The 22,239-nt window shown below is 43.2% G+C and overlaps 1 protein-coding gene across 1 annotated transcript in view; it reads left to right on the top strand.

The window, feature by feature from the left end:
- The window catches only part of Csmd1 (CUB and Sushi multiple domains 1), a 1,292,092-nt gene that overhangs the window by 929,472 nt on the left and 340,381 nt on the right, over positions 1–22,239 (top strand). Inside the window, exon 11 of the mRNA XM_005373917.1 lies at positions 5,293–5,396. Coding sequence (XP_005373974.1) covers positions 5,293–5,396 — 104 coding nt within the window. The remainder of the gene's footprint in view (positions 1–5,292; positions 5,397–22,239) is intronic.

Here is a 22,239-nt window from a genome sequence, read left to right on the forward strand (position 1 = left end):
CTGAGACAAAACACCCAATATCCACGTGCTAAAGGAGGGAAGCTTTATTTAGCTCACAGTTTATAGAAGTTTCAGTCCATAGTCGACTGGCTCTAAGGCAGGGTGCTATGCAGAGAGGCAGCTGTTCATGATGGTGGAAGAAATCAAAAGCAATAGGAGAGGAGGGGAGAGCAAGCCTCTTCCCATCCCTGACACTGTGTGTAGGCTACTTGCCCTAGGGAAGGTGTAGCATTCACACCCGCAATCCCAGCAGTAGACCCTGAACCAATTACGATCTCCAGATTCATCTATCTCCAAGCACCCCCCCCATGACTGCATGGAGCTTTGGGGGGACATCTAGATACAAACCATAACTTAGCTCTGCATTTCAGGCCTCCAGTGACCTTGCCCTTTCCACCAGAACCCACCTCCAAACCCAGGAGACTCCTGGAGGACTTTTAAATATAAATCATATCATTCTTCAGCAGAAAATAGTAGATAATTAATATATATGTTGTATTTGCTAACAATGTTTTGAGATTTTTAATCAGGCATTTGAAGGAGTCATTAGGTTAAAAAACTTTTGCATATGGGAAAAGAACCATAAAAATATGTGTTATATTCTGGCTTATAAATTCTGACTTTTACATCACTGAAAAAGTTCTTCCACACAGTCTATGTTCCCCAAGTGAAGCATAGGGATTCTGTTTGTGGCTTGTTTTAAACACTTTAGGTTTCAGTTTCCATAAAACTAGGATTGGTAAAGTGCTAAACTTTTGGACTTCTGCTTTAGGAACTTCTTTGTTAGCCTGAAATCCCGAGCTCGTCCTGGCAGTGGACTGTGGTGTTCTTAGTTTGGGCTGCTGTAATGAAGTCCCCTTCTCCGAGCAGTGAATACATCCCAATTCTGGTAGAAAGAGGGCACTGGAAAGTGACTGGGCCCAGTTCTACAAGACCCATAACCTTCTCTGTGGACTTCCTCATGATTGTGCAGAGTAGGGCTTGTTTTCATACAGCAAGGTTTTCCTCATTATTGGGACAAAAACCCCACAGCCCAATCTGAAGGAGGAGAGGCTTATTTTGGCTCACGTTCTAGAAGTTTCAGTCCTTGTATGGTGAGTGGCATGGTGCAAGGGCCTGGGTGGAGGACAGCTGCTCGCCTCATGATTGGAAGGAAGCAGAGTGGGGGAAGGGAGGAGCCTGTGAGGGAGACCCTCATAATCCAGGCGGCTCCCAGAAGCCTCACCTATGCATGTATTGGGCTCTAGGGGGGTATCCAATTCTTAACTAAAAACCAAGCCTAGAGAAGTTTCTGTTAGTATGAACAGAGAAGTAAAGAAATGTGTCTGTGTTGTATAGATCCTTCCTCACTTCCTTAACAAGAATCCCAAGAAACAGCTAGGTAAGGAATCAGAGTGGGGACCCACCTAGGAGGAATAAAGCAAGAGACTATTGGAGGGAGAAAAGTACATATATGTTGGAGGGTTTTTTTTTTTGTAGAGTTCATTTTGCATTCATTACCTAACATAGATGACCCAAATTCTGATAGCAAGATAGCATTCCATAAATAAAATACATGGCTTACTTTTTCTACTATCTGATAACACAATTTATGCTTAAAATAACATGCAGTTGGCATACGCAGTTTATTGTGTTTTGCACAAAATAACACAAAATCATGTTATGCTTGGTGTGCGGCTTTTTGGCAAACCTTTCCCTCTGAGTCCAATTAACAAAGCGACAAAAAGCAGAGAAAATATTAATGTATTTATTTCAAGAAACCAACCAATAGCAAATGCTGGTGGGGCTGTGAAGTAAAAGAAACCCTTTTCCACTGTTGGTGGGAGTGTAGCCTGGTGGAACCACTGTGGAAATCAGAGTCCTATTCAACCCAGCTATTCTCCTGTGTATTCTACCAGAAGAATTAAAAACATCATACCACAGCGATATATGTGCACCCATATTTATAGCAGCACAATTTGTAATAGATAAATATTGGAAACAATCCAAATGCACATCAACTAATGAATGGATAAAAAAGATATGGTCTTTTATACAATGGAGTATTACTAAAATAAAAGGATAGACTTGAGACTTTTATAGGTATGCTCAGGAGCCAGAAGTGTTGGAATGGGCTCAAACTCAAGACAGTGTTCTGTGATAGAGGCATATGACAGTTCTCAAAAGGACTGTGGTGTATCTTCTATGTATTTGTAGCAACATTTTACTTGAAAGTGTTTCGAGTCTTGCAGTTTCCCTCACAGGCTGTGTGGAAATTTCCTCATGATGGGCAGTTTAACAGGTAGCTGATAGGAATGATTTCCTCAGACCAGTTGTACAGCACTAAGATCTGGAGACTGGGTGAAAAACCAGAAGCTGTTACAGACCTGAGACTATATTTTAAATGGCCACAAAGTCTGGACTGAGAATTCTCTTTCTCAGCTCTCTGTGATCATATCTTTATATGAAGAGAATGATCATATCTTTACATCTGCATTAAGAAATCTTCATGTGGAAATGGGAAGTGTTATAACTATTTTGAATTTATCCAGGTACTAACCCTGAGTTTTAAGATACTGGAGTCTAGAATTGTCCCTGCATCTCCTGCTGGCCTGGAGGAGCGGACACCCAGGGGTCCTGGGACAGGGGCTCCTTTGGTGCCACCGAGATAGGCAGGGCTTAAAGCCCGAGGTTCCCAGGGGCTGTCCTGAGGGTTCCAGGCCAGAGCTGAGGAGGAGGATGGGCCTCCTGCACACAGAATCCACATGGACACCGCACAGAGAGCTGGGGGACAGGCAGCAATGATGGGACAGAGGTGGAGTCTGCCCAAGGCAGAGGGGACAGAGGAATGTCACCTGCACCACGACCTTCGCCATGTGGTGCACATCATCCATCAGCTGCGCTCCACTTGCCTCTCTGCCGCCTCTCACCAAGATGGGGTTGCAACTTCAATTACATTTCTGTGTGTCTCTACCTCACAGCCACACGTATTTATAGGCCCACAGCTTTCTGACAAGTGAGAGGTGCTTTATACAGCGCTGAGCCTTTGTGTCCTCTTATAACCAGCCCTGAGCAAGGAGCAGAGTCCTTGCGGCTGTGGGAACTGAACCCCTGGAGATGCTAACAGCTTAGCCTTGGCTTAAGAGAACCACGGAGTAGCTGCTTGTGTCCTGAGGCAGTGCACCCCTCTGGAACTCCTTATGGATTCAACACTATGACCCCAAAGCCCTAAGGGACTGTGACAGCTCCCGCCAGGACACTGAACAAGCCAAGACCCGGTTACATGTCAGGCAACAACAGGAAAGCACTGGCCTCGCCATCTGTCTGGGTTTTATTTTCCAGCTTATAAGTAACCATGGTCACTTATAAACGCAATCATGACAGTGGAAAGGTAAATACTGTCAGGTGCTAGGTTTAATATGCAGCATTTATACTGATTTCAGCAGTGATCAAACCCTACAGCTGTTTCCAGTCAGATTGTTAGGATAATGTATTCATACAAACACTGCAATTGAAAATACTAGCTTTTATAATAGTATGGTTATATCACTAATTTTAGTAAGAAATTCAAGCAGCAAAAATAACATATTCCTTTTTAGCATTGCTTGCAAAAGCACCTCTTCAAACCCTGTGAAATGAGCACAATAAATTGCGTATTTGTGGAAAGTCTATCTTTCCATAGCACTACCAAATCTGTTTTCAAGTTGAATAAAGTTGAAAGTTTGATAATTCTCTATAAGATTGCAGGGTTTGGGCCTTACTCAGAAACAGCTCCCATGAGGCATGTTTTCAGCCCGGGGCTCCTGTTCTTCCTGTGTTCTGTCCTCCTCCATCCATGGATGCCTCACACTCTCTCATCCACCCTTCCGTCCTTCTATGACCAATCGACCACCCACTCACCCAGTGTGTTGCCTATCATTCATGCATCCATCCAATCATTTGACTATCTACCATCTGCATGTCATCACTGTATTGATATTACCCACTATTATCTTCTATCATCTATCAATCACCAGTCATCTATCAACCTATCATTCATCAATCCACCCAACATCTGTCAATCCCCTTCCTTTCTTTTTCTCTTTCTTTCTTTCTTTCTTTCTTTCTTTCTTTCTTTCTTTCTTTCTTTCTTTCTTTCTTTCTTTCTAGCATGATTTCTCTTTCTCCTTATCTTCTACACCTTTCCCTCCCTCCTAGCGCTCTAGCCTAATTTTAAGATAGTTTTGACTCACTTTACCCGTAGATAACAGTATTCAACAATGGAGGAAATTGTTTTACAGGTGAAAGTATCTTGCTCTCTACAAGGACAAATTCTCATATTTTTGATATATTGGTGTCAAACATGAACTAATCTTGTCTAGATGTTACAGTGCTGATCATCCTAACAGAGTCTCATATAGTGCAGGGGTCTAAGGTAACTTGGTGGAAGACTAATTGCCCAGCAAGCATAAGATCTTGAGTTAGATACTCTACGCAGCAAAGGGAAAGAGAGAAAGAAAGAAAGAAAAGAAAGAAATGAGTGTGAAGGGGGAAGGAAGAAAGAAAAAAATATGTGTATATACGAGATAGTTAAGATAGTTACACAGCTAGGTTCTCTTAGTTTAGTAAGAAGAAAGTTTCATGTAAATATTGTATGGACAAGGTATCACTTCTGTATCTTCTACTCTGAATAACTACTATGAAGACAACAATATGCAATATACCAACTGTTGTAACTGTCCTTCTAACCTGTTTTGAAAATTTGGTTTAATTCTTATGTTTATCTTTTTTTTCTCTTTAAAAGAAAAAAAAAGAAAGTTAGTTTAAGGCTTTGTAAAACTAAATGTTGTAGGGGAAAGCTTCATATCCTCAGAAAGTCTTTTTCATAATTAATAGGAATAATTACATGAGATATCTGTACAGAGAACTTCAAAAATATTTATTGTGGTATGTTCTGAGCATCTTCAAATTATAACTCCTTAACTCTAATTACCATTTCTTTTGCTTATATTAGGGTATTTTTTAGTTAACCCAACCAACCTAAATGTGAGGAAAATGATGGTTATTTATCCTCAAGTGTACACAAAGTTTAACTTCATTTTAGATGTGAAAACAAAATAATTTACAAAGAATAGAAATCTGAAATCCTCAAAGTTCTGTTCAGTAAAGACTCTAATGTGTATATAATTGTCCACGTAGTTCATGAAAGCAGCTTTCTGACCACTGAAATCCATCGGAATCGAGAGAGAAATTTAACACTACAGGGGTAGTTGCAGTGCTACAAGTCATGTGTGTTCCCATGTTGCCAAGTCACCTCCTGTGCTTTACGTTTAGGTCATCAAGCTCGCCTTTGAAGAGTTCGAGTTGGAAAGAGGCTATGACACTCTTACCGTGGGGGATGCCGGGAAAGTAGGGGACACCAGATCCGTCCTATACGTGTAAGTATGTCATGACTCTTGTCTTTCCACATGAGATCCTGCTTCAGATGCTTAAGAAACACCATCTCTGGCTACTCTAGTGGTTTCCAATCTGATTGTGCATGAGAATGTATTTAAGATTGTGTTTTATCAGCTTTGATTGTTTTTTCTCAAAACATTAAAGATGCGTTTGTAGCCCAAAATTAAAAAGAACTCACAGAAGAAAATAGTGGAAATGGCAAATTCTCAGCTCAACTCCTACTTTGCTTGGCTTCTCTATGGTTTCATGCTATCCTGTGCTGTGGGAACTAGAGCTGTTTTCTGGAATAATTCCCAGAGTTTTCCCAAAACATTTGTGCTCTACAAAGCTGGGTGGTAAAAGAAGCAGAGCTGGTGGGGAGGTGTTGTCAGGTAACTCACTCTGAATCATCGGAACATGGTACCTGGAGTCCTTGCCCAAGCCATCAGCACATGAGCCCCACTGATAACTGCAGACTCACTTGGTATGGCCCTGGCTTCTTACCCCAGCTCCTGGGTGTGGAAACTTGTGGACCACTCTGTCAGTTTGTATCAGGCCATTTTCAATGACACTGGAAATATAACTTGAGGTCACCCTTCCTTATCAGCCAGTGGCTCCATGGAGGAGGAAAATGTCCCCTTGTTTTTGTCAACAGACAGAGTCCTGCAATAGCTGTGAAAAACCAGGAGTGCAGAGTCTGGGTTCATCCACAGCCAGCATGCTGCAGGATTGCATTCTTATTTTGCCCAGTATCTCTTTATGTGTGAAAAGTTTGCCCTTGAACATAGATATAGCACTGGGCTAGGGAACGAGACCCACTATGCTCAGCAATTCCTTTATTCACGGATTGCTTATGAGACCACTCACATTCTGAGGAGGCATTGTTCTTGAGCATGCTGTCTGTGCCTTTAGAAGTAAAGGGACCACACTAGGCCATACCAGGATGTCCATCTTCCATTCACTGTATTTTGAGTATCTTCACGTGTGAGCTTCTGTTTCTAGCTCATCTATTCATGAGGCCATTGTGACTATAAGCAATGCTTAAAATCACATTACTGGCTCATGACGTGATCGCTCCACTAACCGTGTTGGTAATGTAACAGCAAAGGTCCCTGAGCATCAGAAGCAGCGCACACTGGGTTAAAAGTTCCCTGCATACTGCCTTCCCTGGTGCTCACGGGTATACTGAGCATCATAGTTAACAGCACTCTCATCCCTCCAGCGATGAGCTCAGCCTTGGCAGGTGGCTGGGTGCTCCACAGTCACAGCCTGCAGCATGCTGGCCAGGTGTCCAGCTTGGGGGTTCTGTGCTCACTGTGCTTACCTATGGCTGTGTCGTGTTCTTGGCTGACTGTCCGAGAGGGAAGCTTCACCCCCGCTCCGCCCCTCTCTGGTCTTATGTTCAGCCGTGCAGTGCAGGATTTGCCTACACACATTGCTGTGGTTTACTCATTTGCCTTCAAGGTTTCCAGGAAAGAACTTCAGGGATTAGGAGTATCTTCTATTACATGACTGTGTTTTTCACATCTACCTGAAAAGTTTGCATAATTTACTCTTCCAGTGCAGAGCAGTGTGAAGGTCCCTGTTCCCCCTAGTGCTCACCAGATAATGATGATGACGAAAATTGTTCTCATTTTCTCAAATTACTAGAGGAAATTTCCATTTCTTTGCCTTTAAAAATGCAGAGTCCTAGGCGGGGGAGGGGACATTGCTGGCTAGCTCCCCCCAAGCCGTCACACACACTGCTGGCTCTCGGTCAGGGACAGAGTCCAGGAGCTGAGACAGTGGACAGAAAAGGCTGGGGTCAGAGACAGAGGTCCTGGTTGCAGCTCTGCTACTCACTGTCCCTGTGACTATGAGGGAAGTCATTTCCCCCTCTATACCTCTGTTTCCAGGGCTATAACACATGTATAACAAACCTTTCCTGCCCATGGCAAGTAGGAAAATGAAATAATGCATACACAGGCTCCGGAGAGCTAATAAGTGTAACCTACATGTGAACAAACCTTCATTATTACCGCAACATCTAATATAAGAAAGGATGTCAAGAAAATCAATGGGAGAAATTTTTAAATGAATGCAAAGTTTAAAATATACATGCAGCGAGGTAATGCTCTATACCAGCCCTTAGGTAGCCATTAAGGGCTTAAAATCAAACACTCATTTTTAAATGCTGTGTTGATAGGACAGCAACGGCAAGCTATGTGTTACAATGACATAAGTGCTATTAGGAGCTCTTCTCAAGAGCTGGAATCTATGAAGGAAAAGCTAAACGGCCAACTGAATCAAATGGAGCTGCCCTTCGGGAGGCTTAATGCAACCAAGACCAGTTGGGCATTTAATCAGCTGCAGGAGAGCTAGGAGAGCCACTGTCTTACATCTCCATGTCCCAAATTAGAGGCAAGGAAAAGAGGCAGAGACTCCCTGATGGTTTCCACAGAAAATGGATAATTTTAGACAATACATTAACAAGCACTTTTGAGTACTTTTATGCCAGGCATTATTCTCACCATGGAGTTTCTAATCTAATTGGAGAAATGACACATGCAGCATCAGTTAAATAGTAGGCGGTGTACAGAGTCATGAAATCACACGACGCATTTCAAAGGAAACGGGCAGGAAACATCTTTACAGCAGACTGCTGTTCCTGCTTGTAACCCAATAGCCCTTCCATTCTGCTGTGGAGGGACCTACGGCATTCTAGCTTGATCTTGATTTTTAAAGATAAATTTGGGAAAGGGCCATACAGTAAAAATGAGATAGTTCATCCCAAAATTTAAAATTTCAATTCCTTGTGTTTTTCTAATTTCTGTTAATGGCTCTTACCTTTCCTAATTTATGTGGTGTGTGTGTGTGTATGCACACACACACACACACACACACACACAGTGTAAACATTCAGGTTCCTTCAGGATCCAGCCCTCCCAGGAGAAGATTGCATTTGCTCAAGTTATTTTTACGGACTCAAAGGGAAATTAAACAAGTTAGTTCACAAATCCCCACTGACTGCTGTCTAAAGGTGCATATTGACTATTTTCTCGAATTTAGTTTGCGGAACCTTGAGGGGCGATACAGCCTTAGTCTGCTTCCCTCTGGTCTCAGCGGTAATAACTGGCAGAACGAGAGGTTGCATTCAATGGGAAGACCTGGGAACGGGTGGACGGGCTTGGTCTCTGCCCAGCGCTCCATGGTGGACCCTGCACACGGAGAAACCTGCACAGCGGCCGCCCTGCCCGGCAGGCGTGGAAGCGGAGCAGGACCACATTTCTCCTCAGGGCTGGTGGGAACACGTGCACGGGCACCGCTTCTCCTCCTGCCCAGCCCTGGATGGTGCGGATGGCACTGCCATTTGTTGTTTGATTCTGGTCAAGCAACAGTGCCAGAGGGCACCCTCTCTTCTAATTAGAAGACTGCTGGAGGAAAGCATCTTCTGTCCGTGTTTCCTTGATATTACCCCACGAACCCGTCACTGAAGCCGGTGCTTTGGAGCAATTTATGTCAGGAAGCCAGGCAGAGGCTCCAGTTCACTGCTCCGAGATAAAACCTCCATGCTTCTCAATTAGAAGTTATATTAGCACTTGGAGCCTTAGAACTGCGGAACCGCGTGATCCAAACTCCTTTTCCTTTCTTCACCCTTCTCTTGCTGTCTTAGTGCAGTGAGTCTGGTTCCGACAGACAGGACAGACGCTGCCCGAGAGAGACAGCGCTGCTCTCCATGGAGGGTCAAAATCGCTAATTTTTCTTTTCTTGCTTTTTATCTGAAGGTGTCCTGGCTTGATTCTTAAGGAAAAGTTTTACTGAATACTAAATATTAGGGTAGAGATCAGAAGGGAAAAAGAAAGAGAATAAACAGTGACCCTGGCCTTGAGGATGACTAGATTACTGATACAAATTTTATATAACTAGTGCTAAAAGTATAAATTATTAATAGTAACAATAATACAGCTTTCCATTTCATATTGTATTTTGTATTATAGCAGCCTATTACATTTTATGACACTTTTATCTCTATTGATTTTAGTCTTCAGTGTACGATGTCACAAGGATCTTACAAGCTTTGGTACATTTTTTCTGTTTGGTTTTAGGAAAAGTGTCACCTCTTCTATGTGAATTTTGGTCATATTTGTGGAATTTATTTTAACTCTTCTGTGCCTACAAAGTAATCTCTTCAAAAATATACACCTCTAATAAGATGGAAACGTGTGTTAAAATTCAATAGTTAATATCAAAATGTGTGATCTTTTATAAAATCTTAACTGTTAGAAAATAAGAGTGAGTGAAGTTTGAAGAGTGGATTGCAGCCTTGCCCAATTCCACAGACTTCAGACCCTACAGTGAGACCACTGTAACACTTAGCAACATTTATGAGCCAGCTGAATGCTTCCGACATGGCTATGAGTGATTCCTACCCTGAAAGGTACCCTCCACCGCCCACCCTTTTGTAATCAGCCCATGTCTACAGAGCAGAGCGACTGCACTTGTCATGGGGAGTTGGTACATGCACAGAACACATCCCCATGACACATCCCCATTCTTCTTTTCTGTCCCCTTCCCCTCCCATCCCCTCCTGCTCCCTCCAGCTCTTCCTCCCCTTCCCGTTGGTGACAGCTTGATTTCCACTTACTTCATTGGAGATTTGGTGTGAGAATGCCTCCATGGTGCATGTGGAAAGCACAGATACGAGTTGTTTGCACACTGGGCCTGCCTGGTCTCTTGACAGCATGAAGTAGTCGCTCAGCTGTGACCACCCCTGCCTGGGTCTCTGAGCAGCTCTGTGGGGATGGCTCTTGGTGGAGCTGTCTGCCTTCACCTGATGGCCGATGACACTAAGTACCTGTCCTCTGCTGCTTTGCCATCTGCTCTTCCTGTCTGGCAAAATGTCTGTGGTGTGGTTCTCCTTCCCATGTAGTCATTGGGTTTGTTCAACGTTTAAGTCGAGAACTCTTTGTGTATTCAAGCTGAGGTCTGCCAACCCTTCCACTCAGTCTGGTTTTGCCTTTCTTCCTCCCCACATGAGGGTCTGTGGAGAAGCTCTGGTGGACAGCACCCCAGAACCTGGGCTTTGGGGTGGAGTGTAAGGATGCTGCCTCATGTTAGAGATGGAGATCGCCTGCTGTGTGTTTCGAACAGTTTTACAGTTTTTCCTCTACCTTGAAGGCTGTTATCCATTTCCAGTTCGTTGAGGATGAGGTTCATGACACAGGGCAGGCTCCGGTCCTGCTTTACCATTTGTGTGGGCGATCACTCAGCGTTCTTGCCAAAAGCATCACCCTTTTGCACCTTTGTCAAAAATCAACTGGGAGTGTTTGTGTAGATCTCTACCGGGTTCTGAGTTCTGAGCCTTTGATCTGGGTCTGATTCTCCAGCTATACACTGAGGCCGGTGGCCACTTCCCAGGTGATGATATCAGAGAGAGAGAGAGGGAGATAGAGACAAGCAGACAGATAGAGACAAAAAAAGAGACAGAGACAGAGAGAAAGACAAAGAGAGACAGAGCGAGAGTTTGCACTTTGCTTTGTCAAGAGTATTTCAGCCATTCTAGGGCTGGTGCCATACAGGGTAGTTGGGAAATAACCTCCTATGCATGCGTAAGCACTTTACCAGAATTACAATGGAAACTGCATTCACTGCAGCTCAGAGACAACTGCTGAGCTCTGTCGTGTCTTCCAGTTTCCGAGTGTGATGTGTCCATGGCCTGTGTCCCTTCCTTCTATCTTGTGCTAATGTCAGGAATACAATGGTGGTTTTTAATATTGAGTCAATCTTGTACAAACGTAATCAATTTCCTCTTGTGGTGGAGTACAGTTCTTTTTGTTGTATGCTGTTTCTAGTATTTTGTTGAAGATGTTTGCATCTGACCACATAAAAAATATTCTCTCCCTCTCCCTCTCCCTCTCCCCCTCCCTCTTTTTCACTCTCTCTTGTTTTTTTCAGATTTTAGTATCAGATTAATACTGGACTCACTTAATGAGTCATGTAGTTTTACTTTCTCTATTTTCTAGAACAATTTATGGAAACGATGTTCATTCTTCTGTAAAAGATGGTCTGTACATCTTATGATGAGGAAGTGTTTAATTATAACGTTAATTGCTATGATGGTTACAACACTATTGAGATTGTTTCTTCATGCTTGAGTCTTTACTTTGTAGTTTTTGAGGAATCTACCCATTTTAATAACCTATTGAATTTGAGACTGAACTTGTTCATAATATTTCCTTTGTAATGGCTCCTGATTCTGTAGCAATATCCTCCATGTTATTCCTGATAATCTTCCCCTTCTCTCTCTGTCTCTGATATCTGATTTTTATCATTTTTATCATCCCCTTCCTCCTCCTACTTACTTTAGGTTTACGTTGCTCTACTTTTCCCACTTTCTTGAGGTAGCAATAGTAAGAACACCTTCTCATTCTTCCTTGATTCTAATGTCATCATCGCATGTCTTCACTGTCCTCTTGGCATGGTTTTAGCTGTGTCCCATATAATTCTATACATTCTGTTTTCATTTTCACTTATTCTACACAATTCTTACTATCTCACTTGAGACTTCCACTTTGAATGATGTGGAATTTAAAAATGTGTATATCATTTTCACACATTTAGAGATCTCCCAGTGCCTTCTGTCATAGCTTCTTTTTTTTGGTACCAGAATTGAACTCAGGACCTTGAACTTGCCAGCCAGGTGCTGTACCACTGAGCTACATCCCCGACCCTTCTGTGATGGTGTCTAGTCTGGGCCCATTCATGGGACAGCACACACTGTCATGTTTCTCCTCCTTTGCCCCTGGGGAAGTCTGGGTCTGGGTCTTGGCTGTGATCTCTCCTGGCTCTATTGCACAGGGGTTTCAGACCTGTGCATGCATAGACCACTCTGGGATGGACTTTGGGTCTAGTGGATGGAATAAGTGTCCTTTCTGATGTGTCATCTGATGGTAAAGGAGAGGGGCCAAGGCCCTAACAGACAGACATGGATTCATTCATTCTCCTCTCAAGTCCATTGATTTTTGCTCCATATTTTGGCTCCGATGTTTGGGTGGTAACTGCCATCAGGGTGGTGATCACTGTGGGATGTCCTTCCTTATCATAAGCAACCTTTTGCTCTCACACCCATTTGAGAGAGATCAGTAGTGTCACTCATGTTTTTTATTGCTATTAACATCTGAATGGTTTACCCCTTTTCATTTTAAAAACTAAAGCTACCAACGTCATTGATTCTGAGCTGAGTTTCTTTTAGCAGAACATGGTTGGGTCTTACTTTTTCATAGATTCTGCTTCTATATCTTTTGATTGGCATATCCTGACCATTTATATCTATGATAATAGACATATCAATTTTTGTATGTGATTTCTACACTGTTCTATTATTTGCTTTCTATTTCATATCTGTGGTTTTCATTCCTCTTTTTACCTCACATTTCTGAGTTTTTGAGTTTGCCTTTGAGTTGTACCTTGACTTATTGATGTTGTCTTTAAATTTATTTCTTTATAGTCTTCAAAGTGTTTGCCATGGATATTAAATACACATGATCTCGAGTGGTGTACTGACATATGCATTTCCCTTGTAGCTGTAGAAAATTTCTATAAACTTGGTGACTGCAGAAAACTGAATTGATGGAAATCAGAACCTCAAAGTCAGATTCACAGGGCCAACATCAAGATGTCAGCAGGGCCACCAGCTCTCTGGGCTCAGGGAAGAACCTGTTGCTTCCGTCTTCCAGCTGTGGTGGCTGGGGATAGTTCCAGGCTCCTGGCTACATCATCCACTGCTGCCTCTGTCACCTGGGCTGCTACTCTCACTGGAGATCCCTCTGCTCTCCCTGAGAGGGTGTCTGGGTTCCTTCTGGATGATCCCAGATTAAGATGCTCATTAAGTTGTAGCCTTATTTCTTCACATCTGCAAACTCCTTCATGCACAAAGAAGCATTCGAGGTGCCAAAGGTCAAGGTGAGGATGTACGTGACACTGTTACCATCGTCCACTGCAGCTGGCATCAACACTGATCACTCTGAGTGAAGTGTACAGATCAAGCCCGACCTCAGGGCCCTGTGTCTTTCCGGCTTTAGAAGTCACACTGTCTGAAGTATCAGAATCTGTTGACCTTTGTTTCACTCATCGATGCAATTTATGAACCCGTGAAGAAAGTAGTGGCCTGTGCCACATGTGACATCTTTGCTGAGATCTGAGCTCCTTTTCCATCTGCTCTCCAAGCTGCTTCATGCCACCATTTTTTTCCTTGTGAAGAATTTCCTTGAACCAATCACTAAAGGTGAATCTTCAACCTGCACTTTGTTTGTAGCATCAAACTCTTGCATGGGAACTTTTAAAAAGGCTTCCCTCTGTTGATGAGGAACAGATCCGAGAGTGGTCACTGGGGTCAGCAGTTCTTGCTCCTTGCCACCAAGGACTCAAATGGAAAATCTATTGTCACTCACATCAGGGTCTCCACTGGGCAGCACCAGCTTTGCTTTGGTGGTCTTCAAGATCTCTTCTTTCTCTTTGGTTTTCCAAAGTTAAATTAGACATGCTTTGGGATGAAGTTGTTTGGGTTTGGGTTTGAGAAGGTTCACTTAGCTCGGATCTGTAAGTTTATGTGTTTTACCAACTTTGAGAGGTTCTTGCTGTTATTCCTTCACGTCTCCCAGCCGCACTCTCTCCTCTCCTTCTGGATTCTGATACCACAAAGCCTGGACCTTGCATGCAGTCTGACAGGCTCCCAAGGCTGTGTTCGGCTCTCTTTCTTCCTTTCTGTGATCTTTTCCTCTATGTTGTTAAGTGCAGGTGGATTCTATTGGTCTGTTCCCAGTTTCACTTGAGTCTACTGTTGCTCAGTCAGTAATGTGAAGGAAATCCAGAAACTTTTAATATCTGTATTATACATTTTTACTTCCAGAATTTCCTTCTGTTCTTTTGAAAGTAACTTCTATTTCTTTAGAGACCTTCCTTTTTCTTCTTTTACATTTGTTTGCAGAGAATTTGTAAATAATGACTGCAGTGTGTTTAAAACATGAAAATCCTTGTCCAGTAATTCCAACCTCCCACTCCCTTCAGCGCCTGCCACTGTGGTCTTTCCTTGCTCCAGGCGTGGTTCTCTTTCCTCTCAGTGTGTTGCTGGTGTCTTGCTGGTTCTTCTGTTGTGTTAGCACATACTAACTGCCACTGTCATCCTTTAATTCATCAGGGAAGCACCTTCTTAGGCCCAGCCTGGGCCATCAGATCCTCCAAGGTGTTTTTGGCATCTGCTCGGTGGACCTCGTGCACAGAGGGATCCCATCCACCTAACGAAATACGGATGGAGAGCCTGTGGGGAGCAGTGATGAGATCTCACCACCAGCACCCCCACACCTGTCCCCTCTGCCCTGCTGTGTCTCTGGGTAAAGAGAAGTCTCAGCCCAAGCAGCAGAAGCAGTAGCTGCCCCTTCTCTGCCAGTTCCTCCACCCCAATACCTATTTTAGAAAGGGATCTTGGGTCTCTCCTTGGTGCTCTTTTTGGTCATGCTCTATAATCCACCCCTTGCTACTGGTCCCAGCCCTGCCAAGGGTCAGATGGGCACCAGGTGCACCTAGGTGGGGAATGAGCTGACCTGAGCCTTCTGTTGTCTGGCAGGGGTGGGAAACACCAGGCCTGGGTGACTTTCTGTTTGTGGAGCCAGCAGGACCCCACGCACTGTCGTTTCCCTGGTCTGGGACACAGAGCAGCCCCCTTCCTCCTGCACTTGGTGAGTCTCTCCTTGTCTCCCCTGTGACATTCCCAGTATCCCTACTGTGCTTGCAGGTGAGAACAGGAGAAAGGGTCTTCATGCCCACAGGACTAGTTTACTGCCAGGCATTCACCCCAAGGAACACAGTTCATCCTACGTACAGGTTTCAATTCATAAGTCTCAAAAAGCAGCAACAAAGCAATCAGCAGAGAAAAGGACAAAGCTTGTGTCAAGGAATTCTGCTTGGTGGCACCCAACAACTCTTACCGACCCAATAACAGAATACCATGGGATTCACATTTCGAGAAAGAAATCAGGGTTTGGTCCCCGACATCCCTTCACAGCAGAGAATGGGCTTGAACATTTTAGCAAGGACCAATAGGAAGGCATGTCCAGGAGTGAGATCGTGCTCCTGCACGCTGTCATCAAAGCAGCTGTCCAAATATCTGAGGGAGTGAGGAGCCCTGACCCCTTATTGGTGAGCTCTCAGTGCAAGGTGCTCTGTCTGTGCAGGGCCACGTAACCAAGCACCACTGAGCTCGTCTTGAGTTAAGCACAGGGTGAATTAATGCCAGAACTGTAACAGGACCCCAGATACGCAGCCTTTGTTACAGTGCCTGAAATAAAACAAAGCACAAATCAACACTGGGAAATATTCCCACCAAATGTAAGTGTGTGACTATGATGCACATCGATTTGTCTTTTCAGGTACACATTTATTCAACAACTTGTGGAGGCTGTGTATGAGAGAGCAGTGACACACAGCGCAGGGCACACACATTTGCATACCGAGGAGAGCAGAACTGGAGGAGGCTGGTGCCGGGAACCTGGAAGGATTGGGGTGCTGTCAGAAGTGGGATGTGTGGGGCTCTATGGTGACCTGGAGGGAGTCCTTATGCTTCCCAGGGAAGCCGTAAAATCCAGTGGGCCCTGGGGTCCTCGAAGTCACAACCGTTTCCCAGGAACACTAGTGCTGGGTCCTGGGATTTGGTACAGGAGGTTGAGAAATGCTGAGAACGTTGGAGGGTGGTAAAACACGTCCAGGGCTGAGGTACAGTTTAAAGGAGAACCTGCCTAACATCACAAGGCACTGGCCTAGATCCCCAGCACCACAAACAGAAACCAGAAATTGAGTACGGTTGGAGCAGATGGTGCGTGAGTTGGGCTGGGGTGTGGAGGCAGGCAGGGCATTGGGGTGGCTCCCCGCTAAATACTTAGTTCGTTAACAAGTGGGTGAAATTAATTTAGTGCTTCATTGAGATAACTTTATTTTTAAGACTAAGCCTAAACATTATGAATGATAGTGTCAATTTTGGAGAAAGTGAAGCTGCTTAAAATAATTCCAAGGTATACATTATGATGTGTGTTAAGCTATAATATCAAAACTATATTCTTCAGTTATTTCAAATAGATAAGCAGCAGCATGGGCTGATGATACTGTTTTCCCTTTCATGATAAATGTATCTCCTGTCTTTGCTTCCAAACTAAAATAATTCCAGCAACCTCCAAGAGAAAATATAATGAAAATGTTTTCATTCAGATTAAATAATCCTAAAGTAATTTAATTTGATATTAACAATCTTAAAAGTAGTTGTATATATTTATGAAAGATTTTCAGCAAATTAATTGCAAATCAACTGTACTAAGGTACGGTTATAAACCTTTTCTGGTGCACAGCAGTCAAATAAATAGTAGGCTTAAAACAAGCTCCGAATGGAATCCTTTCCACCACCCTGATTTGACTTTTGATTGTGTGAACTTTATGAGTAGCTTAGCATTGCATTTGCTTTTTCAATATCATGTGAATTGACAGAAAAAATTGAATTAAAATACAGTCTAGTGCAGAACTCTAAGAAATTCAAGTATGAGCTCTCACAGGTATGACTCAAGTACTTACATAGGCAGGTTAAGTCTCTGCAATGTGTTAATATTTTCCACAAGATAATGTTTTTTAACAATTTAAAATTAAATCAAATGTCTTGGCAGAAAGTAATGAATCAAGGGGCTAGGCTAGGAGATGACTTTAGAGGGACTGGTACAGGCTATTCCAAGGTCAAACTGAGATGTGGAAAAGATCAGGTATCAGTTCACAGATCCCTGAGAGAACACAGTCGGCGTGGATGGCTCTGACTGTCTTCTGTGAATGGGAGCTGGAGGAGTCCGGAGGAGCTCAGAAGGAAGCCTAGGAAGGACTGGCTGGGTGAAACGGAATTTATAGTTTTAGTGTTTTGAGGACTCTCCACACTGATTTCTACACTGGTTGTACCAGATTACACTCCCAGCAAGAGTGGAGAACATTCATTTTCCCTGAAGCTTCACCAGCATTTGTTATTATTGGGTTTGCTGATGTTGGTTGTTCTTTCTGGAGTGAGATAGGATCTCAGTGATGTTTGAATTTGTATTTCTCTAATGACCAGATATATTGAAAAAAATTTTTATGTATTGATTGGCTATTTGTATGTTAAAGAGCTCATGTTCCATGGATCCAGGCACACCCATGTTTATAGCAGCACAATTCATGATAGCTAAATCTTAGAAGTGACCTGTATGACCATCAGCAGATGAATGGGTAAAGAAAATGTGTTCACACACGGTGAAGTACAACTCTGCCTTTCAGTCGCTGGTAGGAAAATGCACCCACCTGGAGGCCGTAATGTTAAGTGAAATACATCAGACCCCCAAGTTTAAAATCTCATAGCTCTCATATGAGAAACCCAAAGTATAAATCAATTCAAGAGCAAAATACAAGATAGATAATATGAACAGGGATAGACATCTTTGCAAAAGGGATGGAACTAAGAGATGCAGGGAAGGAGGAAGGAGGTCAGGGACGGGATGAAGAATTAGGATGTGTTATGTGCGTGAGACAGCTCCCCACAATGACTGTGATCATTATATGCTGCAAATGCAGGCTGATGGGATAGGAATTTATTTAACTATACATTTATAACCCTAAATATAAACTACGAATTCCAGAGGAATTCAGGAGACCCTGAGAGGCTAGCATATCACATTTTGAGCGTCTCCACTGCTTTGCCTCGCATGCATACAGAGGAAGTTACCTGCTCATAGCAGGGAAAATACGGACAAGGAAGGGGCTTCAGAAGCCTGATGGTTTGGGGCAGCAGGAACTAGAAATAAGAAAATTTACTATAATCCCAAGAAAAAGTGCGGGGTTGAGAGATGAGCTGGAGTCTGGCGGCAGGAATGCACATCCTTACACACCAGCAGTCTCTCCACCTTCTCTTCCACATGGTTCGGAGGAGCGAGGGTGCAGTGCTGGACTGAGCCCAGCTCGGGCTGGTCAGATAGATGGCAAGCTGGGAAGGATGATAAGAGACTCATTGAGGCTGCTAGGACCAAAGTCCAGAACATCAACCAGCTATGCAGGCCGGGTAAAAAATGTCAGGAACCCAGCAGGGATTTAAGCAGAGGTTTGATGTGGTGCAAGCAAACAAAGGATGTGTGTTCAGAGGAACAGGCCGTGTGGTCAGCTTGTAACACCTAGAGGAACTGAATCAGTGTGGTTCTGAGTGTGGAGGGCCCACCTGAGGACTGTTGACAACAGTATGAAAGGAGAACTGGAGTGGGAGAGGTTGTGCTTTTCATTCTCCAGGAGAAGGAGACCTGGAGTGGGAGAGGGTGTGCTTTTGATTCTCCAGGAGAAGGAGACCTGGAGTGGGAGAGGGTGTGCTTTTCATTCTCCAGGAGAAGCTTATTGCACCGGCTTTCCTGAAATGGACTCAGCCGTTCTCATCCTCGGAGGAGCTTGGGACCTCGCTGTCACTGAGCATGGCTGCGGTTCTCTTTGGGGGAGCTCTGGTCCTTACTTTGAACATCACTTCCTGGCTCTGGTGCAGATCCCTAAGCCTGCTGGCACAGACCCTTCATCCTGCTGGTGCAGACTTTCCAGCTCCCACCACTGACCTCTGGGCCTCCTCAGTGCAGATCCTTGACATAGACTTGCATGAGACATTGTTGTGGGCTCTAGACTTCAGCTAGACTTGTGGAGGACATTAATATGGATTCTGGGTCTTCAACTGGACTCATGCAGGACATTGCTGTGGGATCTAGGCCCTCAGCTAGATTCTTTGGGTCTCTAGTGCAAGGACAGATCTCTTGTGCTCTTTTGCATTTGACTTTTTGGGTGATTAGTATGAAAGATCCTATGAATTACGTGTCCTGTATTAAATACTTCCCCTTGTAAACCCTGGCTACAACAGGCCAAGAGCTAAAGTCTTTATAATAAAGTACAGAAAGGTAGAGGTATGACTGGCAACTTCAGTGTTTAAAGAGTGCAGGGGAGGTCGCTAGGTTGAAAGAAAAAGGAACCATGAAACCATGCATCAGTTTACAAGAATATCTCTGTGGAGACAGAGGACAATCTGAGGAAGAGCTATGAAGCTGAATGGTGTCATGGATCTTAAGACAGAAAGAGATCTGACCCCTGAAGAGAGGTGGAAGTGGGGAACGTGAGAGGAAGCGGCCCCTACCTGTGAACACACTGTTTAAATGTGTCTGAACCTCAGGTTAAGGACAGCTTTGCCTCTCTTCTTCTGCAGAAGGAAATGGATTGAAATTAAGATGCAGTCTTCCCTTCATGTATTCACATTGCCTAGGGAGTAGTGATCCAAGACATGAAAGAGAGTAAGAGACAGACACAGAGACAGAGATAGAGACAGAGACAGAGACAGAGAGAGACCAGAAATCAGACAAGATAGAAAAGAGGACACAGGGAGGAGAAAGTGTTAAGCTTATTCTCACGTTGTACAAATTATTCCTCCCACCCACCCCCGCATATTTGCTGATTCTTGTCTTAAGGAATCTCAAACAAATCTGCGGCTCCAGGACAGTGGTTTAGAGAGCTGACGAGGGTGGGGCCCTGCGCTGAGTGCTAAGCACAGGGCTTACGTGGCCAGACGCCAAGGGGAAGGCATGGGGCGGATGCCTGGCACCTTGGCACTTGTTTGGCACTGGTCCTTCCTATATCTTTTCAGTCCCAATTTTTCTGGGATTAGAAGCAAAGAAAAACAAAAACGAAAAGAAACAAACAAAAAACAACCAGCAAAACTGTCCTGAAAGCGGAGCACAAAGTTGACCAGAGCTGGGGAGACCAAGTGGGGCCTCTCTCTTCAAGGAGGGGCCAGCGTACAAAGATCACAACCTTCAGATTGCAGCTTATGTTGAATCCTGGGAGACTAAGTAGCCCTGAGAGTGTGGCCACTTAGTGACAAACTGCCTCAGAATTCCGGTCACCTCTGCGGGAAGGTACAAAGCTCTGCTCCTGGGACCGCCAATGAGGATCTAGCAGTCAATCAGAAACCGCAGGAAGTGTGCAGCCACAGCACTCAATGGCTCCAAGCCAAAAGATCCCATTAGAAAAATGAGCAGGACGTGGTCCCGGCTGGTACAAGAGGGAATCGCGGTGCCCTCTGTGATGCATGGTCAACAAAGATGACAAGATCCTGACTTTCAGCCTAAAACTTGAATCTATAACAAAGAATCACATGGGAATTTGATAATCGAAAAATAAACACCCAAAATTCACTCAGTATATATGGTTTAAACTGGAAGATAGATTAGAAGAAAATATTTGAGCTGAGGCAGAGAGAAGTGGAAAACAGAGGATACGGAGAACATGCGTGTGCTTGCATTCTGCGAGAAATAGTGAGAGAAACGGAGCATAAGAGGCATTTGAAGAGATCACCACCAGGAACTTTCCAAAACTGACAGCAGACATCAAAACAGAGATTTCAGTAATTCTGAAAAGCACACAGTTCAATTCAAGAAAATCCTCCGCTCGCACACCATAATAAATCTGCCAGAAAGAAGACAAGAAAAGAGCTTAACCACAGCACAAACAAGAACGCTATCTTGGAAAGACCAGATATAAGATTGATGGAAGGCTTTGTCATACAAATGAAGGAAGTAAGCAGACAGCAGTGTCCTCTTTGAAGTGCCCAGAAATGAAGCAAACTAACACACAGAAGGCGCAATTACAAATCAATTAAGCAACAGAGAAAAACAAATGATGTCATTAATTATATTGTACATAAAAGTTAAAACTAACCAGATGAAATAAAGTAAAACAACTCTGCTACTCTTACAAGAGGCAGAAATTAGATAGGAATGCCCCAAGCCACAACAAAAGACAATCCTTACAAGAACTAACCAAACAGGGAAGAGATTGTACGCTTCTTATTGTCCCCAGCAAAGTAGTTATGAATGCAAGATGTACTGCTTAGGCTAAAAAGTAATAATTACAATCAAATAGAGGGATGCAAATCTAAATTTGCAAGCTTTACTAATAATATGCTCTCAAAATGTATACCACAAAAATCAATACAACTATGACTCGAAACAGAAACAGACTCACAAGTGAATATTTTAACACCCTGTATAAAAGTGGTGCATCAGTGAGATACATCAGCACAGATGTACAAGGTCTGAATGAGCCTAAGGTATAGAAAGGCCTCCAGCCATTGTGTCCCAGATATAGTCTATGTTGAGTGTGTGTGTGACCTCTGACTCGACTATATTTAAAGCAACACTGATCATGTCAGTAAGATAAAAATTATTCAGAGAATTTTCTTTGACTAAAGTCCAAATAGCCAGAAATAATTTTAAAGACTAGAAAATACCTAGATGTTTTGAAATTAAGAAATTATACTCAAACTAGAAGCTATTTAGAACTGAAAAACAATTGAAACAATATTATTAAAGACTATCTTAGATGAAAACCTATGGATTCTATTGTATACATTAGAAAAATGGAAAAATATAAATTGAAGATACAAGCTACATGTCATGAATTTAAATAAATAACAGAAAACTATACCCTATCATATTAAAAAGAAGAAAAGCATTAAAAGAAAATGGTAATCCATAAAATAAAAATTGAGAAATTTAAGAAGATAAAGTTTGATTATTTGATAACTAATAAAATTTGTAAACCAACTTAAGAAGTAAATCATATTTCTGAGCATACAGAAACATAAAAACACAAAAACATTTATGATTGCTGTACAGCAATTAAATTACATATTTTTGTACACACTTAGGTTGTACATTCTGAAAATGACAAAATGGCAAGGAACGCAAGATCTAAAAGAATGGAGAGTAGTGACAACTTTTTCAACAAATGCTCTAG

The sequence above is a fragment of the Chinchilla lanigera genome, unplaced genomic scaffold (genome assembly GCF_000276665.1).
Source record: "Chinchilla lanigera isolate Chin_1 unplaced genomic scaffold, ChiLan1.0 scaffold00002, whole genome shotgun sequence".
In the NCBI taxonomy this organism is placed as follows: Eukaryota; Metazoa; Chordata; class Mammalia; order Rodentia; family Chinchillidae; genus Chinchilla; species Chinchilla lanigera.